At 43.4% G+C, this 20,255-nt stretch overlaps 1 protein-coding gene across 1 annotated transcript; it reads left to right on the forward strand.

Moving 5' to 3' along the window:
• Positions 1-243: 243 nt before the first annotated feature.
• Positions 244-19,280, forward strand: LOC311150348 (uncharacterized protein; the record flags this gene model as incomplete). Its single annotated transcript, XM_084187755.1, has 32 exons — positions 244-309; positions 1,530-1,598; positions 2,922-2,957; positions 3,060-3,131; positions 3,581-3,634; positions 5,751-5,786; positions 6,062-6,085; positions 6,273-6,326; positions 6,976-7,029; positions 7,287-7,328; positions 7,478-7,534; positions 8,923-8,976; positions 9,089-9,142; positions 9,336-9,389; positions 9,539-9,592; positions 9,755-9,808; positions 10,026-10,079; positions 10,157-10,210; positions 11,817-11,870; positions 12,268-12,312; positions 13,073-13,126; positions 13,274-13,327; positions 14,247-14,300; positions 14,402-14,473; positions 15,355-15,390; positions 15,737-15,781; positions 15,902-15,934; positions 16,930-17,076; positions 17,200-17,254; positions 17,385-17,567; positions 17,790-17,867; positions 18,108-19,280. The coding sequence occupies 32 exons, from the start codon at positions 244-246 to the stop codon at positions 18,290-18,292; spliced, it is 2,037 nt and encodes a 678-aa protein (XP_084043881.1). The 3' UTR covers positions 18,293-19,280.
• Positions 19,281-20,255: the final 975 nt, after the last annotated feature.

The following is a 20,255-nucleotide window of genomic DNA, read 5'->3' on the forward strand; positions in this document are numbered from 1 at the left end:
CCTCCATCAGTCCCGTCCCCCACCCCCCCTTCCTCATCCCTCTCTACAGTACGACTGAGCTCAGCCCCTTCGGCTGGAGGCTCGGGTTTATCTGGAATCAACGTGAAAGCCATTCAGGAGCCGCGCGCTGTAAAGTGAAGGAGCGGTCCGTCGCGAAACCTGGGGGAGAGCGAGCGATAAGGACTGGGAACGGGGTTTGACTTTTTCCGCGTAAACTCGGATTTGAGGGGCAAGCGGGGAGCCATGGCTATGTTCTCAGCTCTCGGGCTGCTTTTGCTGTGCCAGCTTTTGACATCATCTACATCCCAGGTAAGCGGTGGCTTTGGTGCGCCCGTTATCAATCCATGCCTGCTGTTTTCATCAGCTAACCTGTGTTCGGAGTTGCGGGTAGTAGCTACTTTGTAAGCTGCCTGATGGATTTAGAGGCGTTTGATAACTAACAGGTTCTTCTCATTCAGTTCCTAATTTCTGCCTTAGCCTACCCTGTGGGTGTAAATGTGACAGTCTAATCCTTCCATGGTAATTAGGCTACCTGCAAGGCGGCTACCTGCACTTTTGTTAGGCTATTTACCATCCATTTTGACATGCACCTTTGACCCAGTTTTATACATCGGTGATATATAGACGATTTAGTTCCTACGTTGTCTTTGTTTTATAAAGTTGTAGCCTGTAAAAGGTGTCGATTGAAGCAATGAGGTCAAATTGTGCAGATTATGCAAACTCCCTATCCATTTATTTATTTAATCGTACACGGGTGTCCGTGAAAGACTGTCTTTGCAGTAATCATTTTTCATTTACTTGCACATTTCTGGAGTCGGGGTTATGTTTTCCTTGAGGCTGAGGAATGCAGAGCCTGGAGACCAGTGGCCTGTGCACAATGACAGCTTTGTTCATTCAGCCGTGCTCCTGGGAAGCTCTAGGAAAGACCAAAGCTTATTAGTCCAGCCTGAAATTAAGTGAACTCTATTTGTGTGAATTATTTGTGATATGTTCATCCTTTTATTACACTTAAATTATGAGTTTGTGACCCCAGGATATCTTCGCACTATCTGTGCGTAATTTTGCGCATTGTCGTTTAACGGGTTATTTGATTCGCATGGCTTTGGCACCATCTATTTTATAATACATTTGATTGTTTTTCACATTCTTACAACGGAATCAGGGACATTTATTTTTACTTTGTTGTAGTTTATTGTTTAGGAGATTCAGAGCAATGCATTATAACATTGCCTACTGAAGCCTGCAAAATATGGCCTCTTCTTTTTGTTCTAAATAATGATGCACGATCAATTCACACTATTATTCGACCACTTTCAAAGCATTTTAGGCTTTTTTTTTTTTTTGTTGGTGCAATTGTATCCTGTCTGTTTTCATCCTTAATGCCCACATTCCTTCCATGTCCTTTTTGACAGTAGTTAGACATAAGGAGCTTGATTTTAGGCCATTTTATAGAGATTCATAGCATGATAATCCCTGTCTTCCGGGTATTTTTTTGTATTGATTTTTGAGGTAATGGTTTTGTGTTGCAGAGACCCGGCCCACGAGGAGCAGTCGGACCACCAGGACCCCCGGGACCCGAGGGGAAGGATGGCACTGATGTGAGTTAGCCAGACATGGAGTGTTGTAGTAGAGCAGGGTTTTGCTATCCAATTACTGACTTAAGTTGTCATCATGGCTGAGGCAATCAAGAAACATGTCACAACGAATTTTAACATTTACCTATGTGGAAGGTGTTGTCTCTTTGATCCTAATAATAATCAAAGTAATTTTTAAGTTTCTACAATTTCTTAAGGGAAAAATAGAAAAATATGAGTTTATCCAAATCAAATGGATTGAAAATCCAAGTATGACTGATATTCTATTTCTAATCAAGGTTGATCAAGTTGTTTCAATTTCCCATCATTGATAGTGGTGTTTTAGTATGGCTCTTGCAGTCAAATTATGGTCAAATGCTCTCTCATAATCCAGTTTATAACAGATTGACTCCTCCCACTGAGTCAATGCCCGCCCCCACAGGTATTTATTTGGTCATCATTAAACACTCCGCACACAGGCCTCCTATTGGCTAAAGGGCAGCCAATGACACATCAGAGCCAATCATGACAGATATGAGAAAAGCCTTAAATTGGAACTTAAACCAGACATCAAGTCTGTACTATATGTTAAAGGTGAAATAGGATTATGTGCTTAAAAACATAAGGCCTATGTTCTCAAACTTTTACAATACCTTTAAATGTTAATGAGCCGAAACAGAGCTTGCAACTTTACTGATCTCATAACAGAAATTCCATATATTTGATATACATACTGTATCTTTATGTCTATCAAATCTTTAGATTTTGGGGATTGAAACTTGTGTTGCTTTAGTGGAGTAAAGTCAATTCACCACAGCTTGGAAGACCAGCCAGCCATACAGAGGACCCATTCATTCATACATTCCCCAACTCTACGAGATAATCTAAAATTACCCATCACACCTCCTCCCTCTCCCCCTCCCGTTCCCTACCCCCTGTCGAAACCAACTGGAGGCTTTCATCATGTGACCACTCTGCTCCGTCAGGTCCATTTTAGCACTGTTTAGGGCAGAGAGTAACTACAACCAACTGTGTTAAAGCACTTCATACACCCAGTCTGTCTATCACTGTTAGCCATTCAATGTATAGCTCTAGGGTGGGTTTCATTTCAGTCGTGTTTTGATTTACCTTTTATTAGAACAAAAATGTCCAGAAGGACGTCCATATTTCACAGCTTTCTGCTGAGATGTATTAGTCTTTAAACACACACAGTAATCGAGTGACATTTGTGACTGGATTTGTATTAACAGACAACTTATGTTCAAAATCTGTCAGACTGAAATCAAAAGGCAGATGCCTCTTAGACGTGTCCTTTTGGAATCTTATGTTGTTTCTTTTAATTGACAGGGCAAAGACGGCCCTGCTGGACTTTCAGGGAAAGCTGTGAGTATAACAACTGAACAGAGCCTTTTACAACGACGGATCAACAACCCAATTGTTTAGGGTGTGTGATTGTTATAACACCGAGCTGTCCCAATGTTTCAGGGACCCAAGGGGAAAGCAGGGGTAGCAGGAGGACCAGGGAACCCAGGCCTGCCCGGCCTCCCGGGGGTGGACGTAAGTGACCCGTAGAAACTCAAAAACACACATACACACTGGTCCTGTTGTTGATGCGTAAAATATTGCCTGAATTGCTGTAGAACTCAGTTGCTGTAGAACCTATTAGATATACAGTAGTTTGAGGCTATTGATCTCAAGCTGTAGTCCTTGACACTTGCTTAGACCACTTCCCGGTATTCAATGTATCTCATCGTATAATTAACTACCTGGAGTCGACTGATTTGGACTGAACCGACATTTACCTGCATTCATGCATACAGAGCGAGTAACCTGTCCTCTAGAACAAGTATGAACAATTGGCTCATAGCTACCTCTTGTTAGAGAACTTGATAAGAACATTATATGTCTGCCATCTATCTAAACAGTTGAATTGAGCAATTTACACATAAGAAATAGCACAATATAATGTCTAATAATGTTTTCATGATGTTGTGATTCTTCCTCAGGGATTGACAGGTGCTGATGGGCCTGCAGGGAAAGACGGTCCTCCGGGGGAGGTGGTAAGTGAAGTGCCTCTCAATCTCCCAGGGTTCCTGACTGTTTGCCTCTGGATGTGCCCCATTTACTTTAATGACCTCAACTGAAGACTGCCCCTTTGGCCTCATCAATCACCCACTAAAACACACATACTCACACATATATATATACACACACACACACACACAGGTACACACAGGCACACACACACACAGATACAGTAGGTACAGAGTGACAAAGTCAATAACCATTCGAGGTGCTTCAGTTTGCTCAATTTATGAAAACACATACAGAAAGCTGGTGTTGTGACCTTAGCATGACCTTGGACTGAGGAAGGTACCATTCATTCCTCTATGTATCATTACTGTATGACCCTTCAGAATAGAGAGAAAGGGGGTTAGTTACAGTGAGCTTCTTGGAGAGACCTTGGTGGGCTAAAGCTGGTACCTACTCAGGCCTCCGTTTTCTCCCTATCGGGACGGATTTGTCGAACAGGCTCTGGCCCTTTGTGGGAATGTTTTTAATGAGAGATTGGGTGATTCTGAGTCGGATTTATCTTGCGCTGCTTCCCTAATCCCACCCGGAATGCTCACAGCTTCCCACCAAACAGGCCCAGACTGTAGGAAATAGAGGGATCTGCAGCTTGGATGCTGGAGGAAAAAATAAATACTGTTTCCTCCGAGGAAGGCATGAAAGCACTACAGCGCCGGAGAGCCTAATAATGTTATCTAGCACCACAGGACTGGATATGAAGTGTTGGGAGTCATGCATTAAATATTAGGTATAAAAGGGTGTTAAAAAGGTCCTGTGATCACAAATTGAAGGGTGTAAATGGGTCAAGGTGGAGGCAGCCCTCTGCACTTCAACTAATTAGTCCCACTAATCAGGAAGTGAGTGTTTACCTGACTGCCTAATTACCTGGATTAAATGTGCCATGCTGCAATTGGCTTAAAACCTGTCCAATATTTCCTGGCTAACATTCATGTACTAATGGGATGAAGGTTGACAAGCTTGGGCGTTCTCTCCCTCCCCCTGAGGAATATGGACTGAAGCTGTTTTCAGAGAAAAACTCTGTTTCCCTGTCAAGACATATCGACCACCTCCCCAAAACATTCACCAGATAATGAGATGCACCAATGCTCTTTGATACCCATACGCAGCGTCTTTACTGCTGAGAGTAGGGAAGGATACTGTATATTTTCACTGTTCAATCCAAGTAGTTCATGTGCGCTTCCATTGTAGCAGTGAAGACTTCAGTCTCACTTTGCACAAGGGTTAGTGTAGTTTCATGGACCTTAGTTCAAATCAAGCAGAGAATATTAGAGATACTGAGAATAACAGTAGAGAGAGGAAAAGGGAAAACTAACCACCACACATTCCATACATCACAGGAGACATGCAGGCGTGTGGCTGTATGTCTGTGTGTGCATATGTTTGCAGATGCGTGAGTGATGTGACTATACGTGTGTGCATGTATGTGTGTGAGTGTGTGCAAGGGTTTTACTGTGTGTGTGTGTTAGTGTGTGCAGTTGTTCACCATTCTACACTCATCCAATGAAAAGTCAGCGGACACAGGGTGGAATGCAGTGTGGGTTGCCGTGACACCACTGTGTTAAGACTGATTGTGAGTCTTATTCTTCCTCACACCACACAGACACTCCAAACACAGCTGAGATCCAATGGGGTGGGGTTGGGGAGGACAGAGGAGGGGTCAAGGGGAAACAGAGAGGAAACAGGGAGGAGGGAATGAAAGAGTGGCAAGGAAAAGCAAAATAAAAGAAAATAAGGAAAGCATGGGATGGGGTAGGGGTGGTCCATCTTTATTAGGCTCTTGCTGTGGGTCATATGAGTGTCACTGCAGAACAGGGTCTGTTGTTTCCATTTGTAACGTCTTTATAATAATGTAATAATTGTAATTGTTTCCCACCTATTTGGACCAAGGCAGTTGCTCTAGTTTTAGCTCACTGATACATGAATCAATGCTGACACGTCATCCCCTCCCAAAGTTCTCGAAAACACAGTTTTGGCATAAGAACATGGAAATAATGTTTTAGGTTTTTTACCTAGTTCCCACCTAGTCTCATGTTTAATTGTATCTGTTGAAGTCGTCTGAGGGGTTGTGTGTCTGTGTCTCTACAGGGCGATGCTGGACCTCCCGGGCCAGGTGGACCTCCTGTAAGTACTGTTACATCTTCCACCTCTGTTACATGCCATCAACATCACCTATATCACAACACCCCCTCACCTGTCCACATTCATAACCTCTATTACACCCCCTCAACTGTCTATAGCTAAACCCATATATGGCCTAGAGTGTTTCAGGTCACATGGTCAAGAAACATGCTGGGCCCTTCCTACAAGACACACACCGATATGCCCAGTTATAACTGGGAGTGTACACAAACTGATGGGTATGTATGTCTTAATATGCCTTCCCCTGTCTTCCGTAGGGCAGAGGGAGACCAGGAGCTCCAGTGAGTAGAGATGATTATAAACACTTTTCTTGTATGTGTTTGTGCGTAGATCTTTTTGCATGTAGATGTGTTTTATTATACATTTATGTGTGTGTGTGTGTGCGTACGTACGTGAATGCTTGCGTGTGTGCGTGCATGTGTGTGTGTGTGCGTGTGCGCTCACCCAACCCATTTCTATTGTTTCCAGGGGCCACCAGGAGCCAATGGGCTTGCGGGCGGAATCGGGCCACAGGGACCAGCGGTGAGTGTTAAGACCAATTAATGAATCAATCCCAATTAAGAAATATGTACAACAGACAAAACAGGGAAATATACACTTAACCAGTTGTGTAATACACTCTTTGACTGCCACTACTGGATATCTAGTGGACTCACTGCTAATTCATGATTAGGTAATCAAGTTGGCGAGTTAACTGTTTAACTACTGAATGACAAAAAGTCTGCAGTACCAGAAGCAGTATCACTCCAGGACCAAGGCTAAAGACCTCTGACAGACAGACATGTCTCTTCAGTCCAATCCTTTTTAAATTAACCTCTGCTAGAATCAAGCATCAATTACTGTTTACAGTAGTCAAGTGGGAGAATCAGAACGTCCATGAGCGGAGGGGGTCCTGTTAGTGGGCTACCCCAGCGTAAGGTCTCATCTCTGTGGAGTGGAGTGGGGGGAGGCCCCTGGAGAGAGAACCAGAACTGATTGGAGTGATCATGATTTCAGTTGAGCTTCTTATCGGAGACGCTGACCAGGGGTGCAGCAAGGAAGAGTCAGCTTTGATTTTAGTTTAACATGATGAGGGTAGGGGCAATGTGACTCTATGCACTGATTTTGTACAGTTTATATGCAAATGAATCCTGTTTATTGACCTGTGTGTTCTTCTCTCTCTCTCTCCCAGGGCCCTGAGGGTCTTCCAGGATTGGCTGGGCCTCCCGGCCCTGATGGACCACCAGTAAGTACAGCACATCTACATTATCTGCTGATTCTTCACATTAGTGAAATCTCTCATTGTCATTGTTTTTGCTGCCATCAGTCAGTGCATCTACGTACTGCCACCTAGTGGATTTCTAGAGTATAACTGCAGTTTTCACAAGGAATGGAGATGCATGGCCTCAGATGTGGGGTGAAGAAATGCTTAAAGAAAGAAAGATGGAAATGTTACTCATTCAATTATATATCAATCTAGACTTCATTCTCTACCTTTCTAAGGGTCTTCCTGGGGCTCTCCCTGATGGCAGTGGAGATCTGTTGGTAAGTGTCAGGATGTTTTTTAGACCCAACACATTTAAGGACATGAATCCTGTACTGTACTGATTGCTATGCACAACATTGAACAGCAGTATGACATTATTTTTACTACATGCCTTTACCTAATGCAGTGTTGTCTGTCCCCTTTATAGTGTCCTGCCATCTGTCCTCCTGGTCCCTCCGGCCCTCCAGGAATGCCTGGGTTCAAGGTGGGTACAGGACATTGTTGCCACAGATAAAACAATGAGACAGATATTTCACCGGATGTATAAATGTGAAGCATCCGGTTGGTGTTTCCACTCACTACCAAATATGGTGGTGAGAGGAAGCCCAGCGGCCGGCAGTGGGAGAAGATGGAGCGAGATGGATTTTGGCCGACATTCTGCTAATTTTCTCATCGATGAAACATTTGATCTCAATACAGTTGTCTGTTTCCAAAGCTATAATTTGTTACGAACAGAGTGGACTAAGTTTAGTAGAATTTACCCTTTGCCAAAGTTTTAAAAAACTGCGTGTTTAGAAGGAGTGCAAAGGGCGAATTGAGTTATTGCACATGCTCACTTCACAGAGTAGGCGTTCCCTAATGGAAATATACAAATACATGCTGCAATGAGCCAATAAGCTCTCGCTAGCTCATTTTACATTTTTTTACATTTTTAGTCATTTAGCAGACGCTCTTATCCAGAGCGACTTACATGAGCAATTAGGGTTAAGTGCCTTGCTCAAGGGCACATCGACAGATTTTTCACCTAGTCGGCTCGGGGATTAGAACCAGCGACCTTTCAGTTACTGGCACAACGCTCTTAACCACTAAGCTACCTGCCGCCACATGTATGTGGAACTTGTTCAGTTTATGTCTCAGTTGTTGAATCTTGTTATGGTCATACAAATATTTACACATGTTAAGTTTGCTGAGAATAAACGCGGTTGACAGTGAGCGGACGTTTCTTTTTTTTGCTGAGTTGAGTTCATTGGCTTGCATTGAAACAGAAAAAATGAAGGAGTGGGATGTCTCACTTCCGTCTCAGGGTATAGATTAATGCACCTTATAGAAAGGATATATGATAAGGGGCCCGTTATGTGATTTGGTTGCTGTCGTGACAAAGAGCCTCACTCTCCTCTCAATAATTAATGATATTGAAGCAAGTACATCATAGTCCTTTAATATTACAGGCCCAGCACTGGAACAGTGCTGACGTCAATGGAGATTATAATGGGGTGACTCATATGTGTTGCTGAGCTCATGCTTGGCTCTTCCCACCTCCTTGCTTGTTCTGCCTACTATGATTAATTTGCTCCCATTGGAAATGAAAGGATGTGGTCTATCTTGGGTTAGTTATAAAAAATATTTGTTGTCACTCTACCTCACTTATTGTGACTTCTTAAGCTCTGAAATGTGTGCTCTTCAAATGGCCGCTTCCCCCAGGAACATGACAGCAAAACTAACTGTTGTATCTCTCCCTCTCCCATTCTCATCATCTACCCCTCTTTGTCTTTCTCTATATATCTCATCATCCATTTCTAAATATGTATCCCTTGCTTCTTCTGTCTGTCTTTCCTTTAATACTTCTCTCTCTATATATATATCTTTATTTAGGGTCACACAGGGCACAAAGGAGATAAGGGAGAGCTCGGGAAAGACGGAGAGAAGGTGAGATCAATCAGAGTTGAAAGAGTGAAAATCAGAGTATTTGACTAGTCTGAAGTCTTTATCCAGATGTTAACTATGTGTTGTTAACTGTGTGTCGTGTCCTCTCTCCCAGGGTAATGCTGGCCCACCTGGTCCTCCAGGGATTCCCGGCACTGTCGGCCTGCAGGTGAGTTTTGTCACCTAATGTGGCTCAAAACACAGACATTTCTATCTGTTGGCTGTATGTTTACATTGTCCATTCCTTTCTGCCTGAGCCCTGATGTGTGAATGCTATGCAGTGTTGATTGTTCTGATAGGTTCTGATGGTGGTTCTGATTGATTCTGCTGGTCCCTAACCATCTTGTGGTGTTGTTTCCCAGGGTCCTCGTGGTTTGAGGGGACTTCAGGGCCCAATGGGGGCAGTAGGAGACAGGGTGAGTACCACGCCTCTGAAGGTCTTTGTCACAGACCTCTGTCATCTGTCTGAAATTTACAGACCAGCACTTCAATGAGCTGCAGTGTAAACTCAATTTTCCTGATTATAATGCATTATCTCTCGTTCTCTCTCTCTCTCTCTTTTTAGGGTTTACCAGGTTTCCGAGGCAAACCTGGTACTGCTGGCGTCATCGGCAAGACAGTGAGTCTCTCCTTGTTTGTACTGTCTGTTGAGGAGTATATAACTCGTACTACACAAGTTACACACTCCTCACTTTGGTGTTGGTCTTTATGTAATTGTGTTAGGTGTCTACCATTGGTCCCATCAATAAAAAGCTCTGTGTGTGTCATTTGATAATTCCAGGGTGATGCTGGAGAGAAAGGACCAGAGGGATTTAGAGGGCCAAAGGGAGAGATTGTGAGTAAATAATACACACATACATTTTTGTATTGATATTTGCATGTCTGATTGAACATCATCTTTACAGATAACTCTAATTTCTAATCAAACAGCAGACTAAACAGTCATATGATGATAAATGGTGTGGGTACAAGGGATTGTAAATGATCTAATGTTGTGCTACAAACAGTTAATTGCAGGTACTGTAACATTGTTTCTTATCATTTCTCAACAGGGCAAAATTGGTCCAAAGGGAGTTCCTGGCGGAGCAGGACCCAAAGGGGAGCCTGTAAGTCTTCAAATACAAATCTCTAATGACAACAGATATCTCGGACCCCTGACCAACAGTGTTTCTCTCTCCCGCAGGGCATCCCTGGCAGAGACGGGAAAGATGGCACCCAGGGACTGGATGGCGAGAAGGTAAAGTGGCACCCTTTTCTCCCAACATGCTCTCTGCTCTGTTTCCCATGAGCCCACAGTGAGGGTGTGGCTGATTTGTTTGACCTTTATTTTACCAGGTTAGTCTCATTGAGATTATCAATCTCTTTTACAAGAGAGACCTGGACAAAATAGCAGCACACAAAGTTGCAGACACATTTACAACATAAAGCACTAGAGTTAAAAAAAACATAAATGTACACAGCAAGATGGTTTGGGAAAGTGTGGTGCATCTACAGATGTAGGATCTTAATTTGATCCAGTTTGCTACAGCAGGACGATAACCCCGCAGCATTTTTACATTTACATCATTTAGCAGACGCTCTTATCCAGAGCGACTTACAAATTGGTGCATTCAAGTTATGATAGCCAGTGGGACAACCACCTTTTTTTATTTCTATTTATTTTTTATTTAATTTTTTTATGGGGGGAGTAGAATGATTACTTTATACTATTCCAGGTATTCCTTAAAGAGGTAGGGTTTCAAGTGTCTCCGGAAGGTGGTCAGTGACTCCGCTGTCCTGGCGTCGTGGGGGAGCTTGTTCCACCATTGGGGTGCCAGAGCAGCAAATAGCTTTGACTGGGCTGAGCGAGAACTGTGCTTTCGTAGAGGTAGGGGAGCTAGCAGGCCAGAGGTGGATGAACGTAGTGCCCTCGTTTGGGTGTAGGGTCTGATCAGAGCCTGAAGGTAAAGAGGTGCCGTTCCCCTCACAGCTCCGTAGGCAAGCACCATGGTCTTCCTCCCAGGGAAGGACTGCCCACTCCATGATCTCGCCATCACGGTTGACAACTCCATTGTGTCCTCCTCCCAGAGTGCATTTTAATTATTATGTGGATTATAATGAATGGATTTTTATTTTATACTCCCTTTTTCTCCCCAATTTTCCGATCTTGTCTAATCGCTGCAACTCCCCAACGGGCTCAGGAGAGGCGAAGGTCGAGTCATGCATCCTCCGAAACATGACCCGCCAAACCGCGCTTCTTAACACCCGCCCGCTTAACCTGGAAGCCAGATGCACCAATGTGTCGGAGGAAACACCGTTCAACTGACGACCGAAGTCAGCCTGCAGGTGCCTGGCCCGCCACAAGGAGTCGCTAGAGCATGATGAGCCAAGTAAAGCCCTCCCGGCCAAACCTCCCCTAAACTGGACGATGCTGTGCCAATTGTGCGCCGCCTCATGGGTCTCCCAGTCGCGGCCGGCTGCGACACAACCTGGGATCGAACCCGGGTCTGTAGTGACGCCTCTAGCACTGCGATGCAGTGCCTTAGACCACTGCGCCACTCGGGAGGCTCTCCATCATAATGTTTAACCTACTGTAGCGTTAAACTCATGTAAAGGGACAAGCTCCTGTAATTTCAGGATCTTTTGAAGCTCGTTCCAAGTGGAACGGGCAGAGAACTGGAAAGCTTTTTTCCCCTAGTTCTGTACGGGCCTTAGGAACAATCAACAAAACACAGTCATGTGAGCGCAGGCGGTAGTTTTACTTTGTCTGCTGGATAATGTAGTTACACAAGTAAAATGGGAGCAAAATGGGAGCTATCTCACATTTTTGATGTCATAGTGACAGTGTTTCTCTGCGTTGCCAGGGCGATGCTGGACGGAATGGGGTACCCGGTGAGAAAGGACCCAACGGCCTTCCTGTGAGTATCGAGCATGACATTATCTAGCGTCCCACTGTGTAGAGTTAGTCCCACTGTACCCTCTTACTGGGAGATGCCCTTATAAACTCTGATTCTCTTACACACTCTAATGACTACATAGACAGAGATGCTGTCCATTTTGTAAGGAGCCTCTGTACTCTGTATGGATTTCCATTTCAAATAGACCTATAGACATTCTCACATCTCAAATAGACAACAGTTAGTACCTCTATGCTCTGCAGTAAAGAACACAGTATAGATTTAATTACAGTCCACTCTGTCCTAACTAGCCATTAACTCTGTCTCCCACAGTGTGTTAACCAGTCCCTAGTCCCATGGCATCATATTGCTACTGTGGACACTACTCTAGAGTCATGTTTCTATGTCTGTGTTTCAGGGTTTACAAGGAAAGGCTGGCGCAAAGGGCGCAAAAGGAGGAGTTGTGAGTATGACAACAATGCATAACTAAGTCATGAAGACAGTGATTTCATAAAGACAGGGATATTATGTATACAATGAGGCTATAAAGAGAAGGATATCATAGTTATCACAGAGCGATTTCACAATCAGTGGGTGTCAAACAGGCAACACAAACACCTAGAATTACCTAATAATGTCCATTAGACCACACTGTGACAGCTATGAATAAACAGTGATGTCAGAAAGACTGTGGCACAGCATACAGACAGTGATGTCATATGGCCAATGATGTCATATGCACATAATCCAGATAGGCATGTCATAAAGACTCATAGCAGTAATGTCATACAGGTGTGTCATATCATTGGTCATTTCATGTCAGAAACTTTTAGTGATGTCATAAAGCCAGTGATTTCACAATGATATTGTGTAATGAAAGGATGGAATCATACAGCTAATGATGTCACAACTGATATCATAGGATCAGAGAAACAGCCAGTGATGTTATAATCAGTGATATCATAAATGTGTACAGTGATGTCATACAGCCAGTGATGTCACAAATTGTATCATACAATCAAGATAAACAATACAGCCAGTGATGTCACAAATTCTGAGATGTCACAACTGATATCGCACAATTTAGAGAAACCATACAGACAGTGATGTCACAAATTACATCACACTTTCAGGGAAAATATATAGACAGTGATGTCACAAATGACATCGTACAATGGCAGTGAAGATAAGCCACCACATAACCATTCCCCTTTTCTTCCCAGGGTGACCCAGGAGAGATGGGAGAGGCAGGGCCGTCTGGAGAGCCAGGTATTCCTGTATGTATCTGATGGGCTTCTGGGGCACTTGTGGGCTGCAGTGGGGTATTTCAGGGGTTTCTGTGTTGTTGGTCATTTTGTTACAATGCAGTCATGGTGTGTCAGCTCCTCTCACCTGCCTGCACCATCATCTGACTCCTCCCACAGGGTGACATTGGTATCCCAGGAGAGAGGGGCGAGGCGGGACCCAGAGGAGTGGCTGTAAGTAGTCCAGGTTAAAGTTCAATACCGTATCTATGGAAACATGGCAGCATCCACCTGTTAAAAGATGGCAGTGGGTAGAGTGGAGCCATATACCAATCAGAATAGTAGTCAACATAGCAGAAGAAAATGTTCTTCTTGACCATTAGAACGTATTGGTTAAAACAGACTCCTGGTAACAAAAATCAGTTGTTTCATATCTTCATGGGGCTATATATGAATATATGATGATTGAGAGAGGATAAGGATGAAAACCTCCACTTATTAGTTAAATGATAAAACACAATAGTTTGTGATTAACTAGGAGACTGTTGCATAGTAACGTACAACATGTTCTTACACCCATAGGAAAATGTAGTCCCATACCTCCCCCCAGCAATATTATATGGAAAGTACCTATCTATATTCACTCTATATACAGCTATTCTCCTCCAGTGAGATGGAGGCAGTAGGGAAGACAGGAATGTATGAAATAGGGATAATGAAAGAGGGTCAGAGAGACAGAGGGGTCTTTGTCTTTGGTTCCCCATCAGAACCCTAGAGAGGGAATGCAGGATACCATCTTGGTTCTAAAGCCAGGTGGCACTTCCCCATCACAGCTGGGTGCTGTGTCAATTTCAAAGCATTCCTCAGATAAGACATAACTCAAACACAAGTGATTTTATCAAGTTCTATACAAACAATGACTCTTGTGACTCTCATCACACACAACCGCAATATCCTCCTCTTTCAAAGTTATAAACACAATCTGTCCTGCTTTATTGCAGTCTCATAAAGGTAAGGTTCGAATAACAGATACTATTGGTTGAGGGAAGGCAGGTCTATGTGTCACAAGTCAAAGGTCAGGCTGAGATTTACTTCCTGTGTCTTTAGGCCGTCATGTACTTCCTATTGTGCTAACATGATGTGTGTTTCCCAGGGGGGCGTCGGACCAGTGGGCAACATCGGGGTTCAGGGCAGCAAAGGCTTCCAGGTCAGTGGCATGATAGGATACGGAATGAGGTGTCCCACCAAATATCCATTTAATGATTGAGTGTTGGAGTGTTCTGATGGTGTCTATGTCATGTTCAACAGGGAATAAAGGGGGCTCTGGGGGACCCTGGCCTTCCTGGACCAACCGGAATCCGCGGCGGATTTGGTGAGAGGGTGAGTGTGACCCCTAGCAGAATGCTTGCTGGCCAAAGACCTCTCTGAAGTGACCAACAGTGGTGTCCACCCCAGGAATTTGAACCGTTCACCATATGGTTCCAAGCCCAAGCATCCCTATCCACTAAACTGATGTCCTTGTGTGAATAAACAAGGCCTTTTATTTGTAGCTATGCCTTTTAAGACAGATTAGAACTCTTGACCAACTGACCCAATATTGGCTTGAGTTAAAGAGTCCATCTTCTGGAGACATTTCTGTCAATGAAAATCCCTTCACTAGAGGAGAGCCTTTTAACACACGACCTGACCAACACACACACACACACACAGAGAACATGTTAGGGTACGATTGTTAAGGCTGCATTTACACACAAACACCAACTGGACTTTGAAAGACAAAAATGTCCCCCAGATGGCATTCCCCCAGCAGTCCTAGTGCAATGCCTACATTAATTTTTACACAGAATCACACACTGCAGCGTGCGCTTACACACAAACGTACACATAGCTCCTCCTGCCAGACCCATTAAGATCAGAGCAGTGTGTGCTCATAACCTGGGCAGTGTGGGCTCACTCAGAATCAGAATCAGAACATTATTATAGGGTGGAGCCTTGGCAGTGTGTATTCATACTGTATCCAGGTAACAAAGCAGCCTCCTGTTCAGGAGCCGATGGCAGAACAAAGCCTGGCTTTATCCAGCTCCTGGGCTGCCCCTCTCCACAACCCACCACACCTCCATCCCTCCCTCCATTTCACTCCGCACACACAGCCTGCCATCTATGGAGCCATGCGCTCTGCTACTGGTCTTCACAACCACTGGCTCTATTTTATTAACCGTTTTTCTCTCTCTCCTCACTCTCTCGTTCCATTTCTCTCACAGGGTCCAGTCGGAGCATCAGGCCCTAAAGGAGACATGGTAAGTACATACACTAGTAGCTCCTTACATTTGGGGTCAAAGGTCAAATTAAGATAAAATCTTAGTAACCCCCTGCCTACTGTCTTCATTCAGCAATCAGTTTGCACATGGGGATGTCCTGTCTCTTAAAGGGTTCAGAGAGAATATTGTCAAAGAGATAATGGGAAAGGTTATGGAGCTGGGGATATGGGTTTATGGGCTCATTATGGAAGATAATGTGGTAGTATATTTGACTTTTGTAGGCACATAACAATACATGGACATTATATTTTCTATGGAAGCTCCCATGCACACGCAATTATTGTTATTCAAAAATTCACTCAGGCTTCTTTTGTTTTCTGTTCAGGGCGTGGCAGGAGCTGATGGTTTGCCCGGGGAGAATGGAGAACCTGTAAGTTATCTTTCATATTTTAAATTCAGTCAAATTAATATACATCCAATCAACATGAAAATGTGTATGTCATCCAATTTCCTTTGTCTTATTAGTCAACAATCTTTTGCTCGTTCTCAGGGTCAATTTGGTCCAGTTGGCCAAAAAGGAGAGGTGAGTTATCTCTTCATCTTCATCCAAACTGTGGAGTATATCCTTGCCAGTGTTGAATGTATGTTCGTCAACCACAAAATGTATAGGTCCTAGTTCCCAACTCTCTACATTGACACATATTTTACTGACAGGTTTGTCTCTCTAATACTGTAGATAACAACCAAAAACATTGTGATCACATTCACTGTTAGGAGTACAGCCAAAACCCTACTTAGTTGGGCTTACTACACCAGTCTATCATTGTCCTTGTCTCATTATCTTACATAACATCTTTAGCTGCTCTTTCCCTTATTATTGCCTCTCTCCCATCTATCTTTTCCCTCTGATGTGTTGCCAGTGTGTTGCTACTAAGTGCTGGTACCCAGGCCAGACTGCAACACACTAACTCATTGCACAGGATCCTCCCAGCTCACATTCTAGGATTAGCTGGATTAATTAGCTTGCTGTACGGTTGCTTTAGTGTTATTTGCCCACTCTCTGCCATCCCTACAGAGAAGGGAGCCACGCTAAGCTGCAGCACAGTTTGCCTTACAATTAATGTAATTACAGCCAAGGCGCTGATGTGGCTCACTAACTCTCCCTGATGCTAGCTAGCTATAGTAACTCTGACACTTAGGAGCTATTGTTGTGTTCATTAGATTAATTATCAAGTGAGACAACGCCTCATGGGACTGCACAACTTTATTTATTATTGTGAGGGGAAATGGCCAGGCCTACAGTTTTTACTTTATAGAAAGTCTTTGACAAGTCAGGTAGTTTCTTTTTCCGGGGTCACCTAGAATGATCTGCTAAACCAGCTCTGAGGCGAAGGCAAGAAATGAGCTGTCTGATTCCCTCAGATCAAGATGTTGGAGAAGTTCAACGTTTTTCCACAGAGTGCAATAGACCAACACTTTCATCCCTCACAACTGACCATCTCCACTGACTTTCACACTCTTTGACATTTACTGAGTGAACACAAGAGCTGTAGATTGGATTTTTGATTGTGTTTACAGTCTGGGAAGCGTGGAGAGCTGGGACCCAAAGGTGTGGTGGGACCACAGGGAGAGCTCGGAGCCAGAGGGGTTCCTGGGAAACCAGGCCTAATGGGCTTCCAGGGTGAACAGGGTCTGCCTGGAATCGCTGGCAAGATTGGTGTTCCCGTGAGTAACCAGGGATAAGGCTCTACTTCGATCCCTGTAAACTTGGCACCCTTGCGTCAAGAATGCCTCAGATTGACAACACCTGCTGAATGAAATGTCTGTCTTTTCTGCCTCTGTTTTCAGGGTAAACTGGCAAGCGAACAGCACATCAGAGAATTGTGTGGATCTATGATTGATGGTGAGGATTTTGGAGATCAAACGGGCTGTAGGGTGTAGTGTCCTTGTCTAAATGACCAAAAAGGGCCATTAGCTCCTTTTTTACAAGAATGTGTTTGCAAATGTCTCTTCCTCTGTCCTTTCTCTCTCAGATCAGATTGCACAGCTGGCTGCCAACCTCAGAAGGCCCCTGTCCCCTGGCCAAGTGGGTCGCCCCGGTGCTGCCGGACCTCCAGGGAAGCCAGGAGAGACTGGGTCTATCGGTCACCCCGGCTCCCGTGGACCTCCTGGCTACAGAGGACTGCCTGGATACCTGGGAGACCCCGGTCCCAGAGGTAAGTAACAGGAGATACACAGGTCCATGTCAAGAAACATACTCGAAATGTCTGCCTTTCTGATCAGCACAGAGCAATGGACTTTGCAGCATAGAACATACTGTACGTCTCATAAGAAGTGTACAGATAAGTGTGACCATCTCTATGTTGGGCCTATTGCACAATTGGTAGTGCCAATAGACTGCCTTCTTTCAGTAACATTGTTTTCTGTCTCTTCCACAGGTGATCTTGGTGAACAGGGTGACAAGGGACCCATCGGAAAGGCCATCGAAGGGCCCATTGGAGACCAAGGATACCAAGGTATGACAGTTTATACACTGTGCATTCACAGTGAGAGGGGTTTGGGCTAGAATGATAAAAGTTCAAGGGTAGCCAAGTGGAGTTGCATCAGTATACTGTCTCTGCCAGTGTATAAACCCTTTTTTGTGGGACACCTGAGCCTATATTGGAGAGAGTAGTGCCGGTTTCCCTGTGTTTAAATCAGTGTATCCCTGTTGGGAGACTTGGCTCATTCCCTGCATTCTGTTTCTGTACCCATAGGTATCCCAGGAGTGCTTGGAATCGTCAAAGACGGGCGTGACGGATCCCCAGGAGATCCAGGTGAGCCCGGAGAGGCAGGTAGGACAGGAAGGACCGGGCACTCGGGCTCCCCAGGAATCTGTGACACTACCGCCTGCCAGGGGGCAAATGTCCATGGGAAAACCTCCAATCCCAAGAACCATTAAACATTACTTCCCTCATCCTGGAACCAGCCACCCCGGGAGGAGAAAAAGAGAAGGAGAGGAGAGAGACGAGTCACAATTTCCTCTTGAATGTATTTAAAACAAGACGGGAACAGTAACAACAGATGTGAGATTTACTTTGAGAGGAAGAGAACATCCCAAGAGGAAAACAGCAGTTTGGGAAAACAGAGACAAAAATCTAGACTCCATCCATCTATGAAGTGGACAAAGCTGATTAAACATTTCACAAGAGCGCTAGAGAACACCTGCAATCGCTCCAAATACCATTGAAAGTAAATTACAATTTAATAAAAAAACTGAAAAATAACTTTACTGGAAAAGTGCTTATAGGCCATTATTTTTCAAAACCATTTATTTGTGTAAAGATATGTACTTGAGTTGTTTCACCCCCTTACCATCTTGCTTCACATACCCCTGTCTGGAAGGTAATTATCCAAAACACTACAACTGTGATTGTCCTTGCAGTGAATGTGCATGTGTCAAGGTCCTTTCTGCTTAGACCCGGGTGTTACCTCACAAGACAAGCTTACTTAAAATAAGAAGATATGTGCCGATGAGCAAAATGAAGTCTCTGCCAAGGCGCTTTGGGTGTAACAGGCAATGCCCAGATATTTTGTATATTGATGCAACCACAGTATTTTCCAACTCTTGCTAGACTAGCTTTTTAAAATCATTTTGTAAAGTTTATTTGTTGCCCTTTTTCTTTTTTCACATTTCATGATTACATGTTTGATTTTAAAAAATCTCCTCTTCCAATAGGTTTTGAAAATAAAAAAATGTTGTGGATGCATCAGAAATTGCAATTGTAGTATAACTCATTAAAGATTTGTGTGCTTTACCTTTTTTATTTTGCAATGACCACATCCACTTTGTACCGGTGCTGTAACTATTAAATATACATGACTTTAAATACTATTTATTATTTGTGGGTGACTGTTGTATGTACAGTAAGATGCTACAGCACCATGTTGTAAGAAATAACAAATAAAGCCACTTTTCAGTAAAACATTACTCTTTTCTACATAAAGTTAACCAACTGAATGTTCATGCAATAAAACAATCAGGAGATAAACAAAGGCAAGTAAATTAAGTCACATTTATTTTATAATATCTAATATAATCAATGTAATATGAAAAACTGTCACAGTAACTTAGGAAAGAGTTCCAGAGTTGTATGTACAGAGTGGAACAACACTGAACAATATACATTTAGAAGGCTACATTTGTTGTTAATGTGGTTTACTGTTGCCACAAGTACTAAACAACCCTGTATAAAACACATTCTAAATAAATTACAATTGCAGATATCAAAGATGCACGTAATATTAAAAATATAACTATATTACATCTATTAACTAAACTGAAATCTAGTCAGTGGATCACCACGTTTTCAACTCCTCTTACATTTACATTTTAGTCATTTAGCAGACGCTCTTATCCAGAGCGACTTACAGTTAGTGAGTGCATAGATTTTCATACATTCTCTTCTATCGTAGAGAAACAGTGCCTCCTGTGCACGACTTTCAGTAAAGTACTCTTCTTTTTTATAAAAAGGTTTTTGGCTCATAAAGAATCACAATTATGTAAAGTTGTATAAAAAAAAAACATATCTCCTTCTTCCTCATGTACACTAACCTGATCCATAGGAGTCCTGGAGTGCAGTTAAACTTGCATTGGACAATCAAGACCCTCAAAACCATGTTGAAATGTTACTTCCATGGTCTGAAACTTAAAACATTCACCTGTTTTAATTATTGTCATTCATGAGGTTTGGAAGGGAAGCTCGTTTCAAATATCAGTCGAACTTTAACACTTTTTAGCAAAATAAACATTTATGAAATCTCTGATCAAATAAATATGACCAACTAGATCAAGACGGAAATGTACATGTTGGAGTACATGCCCTGTCAAGGGGGGTAATAATCATTTCGAGGAAAAAAATTTT

This window comes from Coregonus lavaretus, assembly GCF_964263955.1.
Source record: "Coregonus lavaretus genome assembly, chromosome: 22".
Lineage (NCBI taxonomy): Eukaryota > Metazoa > Chordata > Actinopteri > Salmoniformes > Salmonidae > Coregonus > Coregonus lavaretus.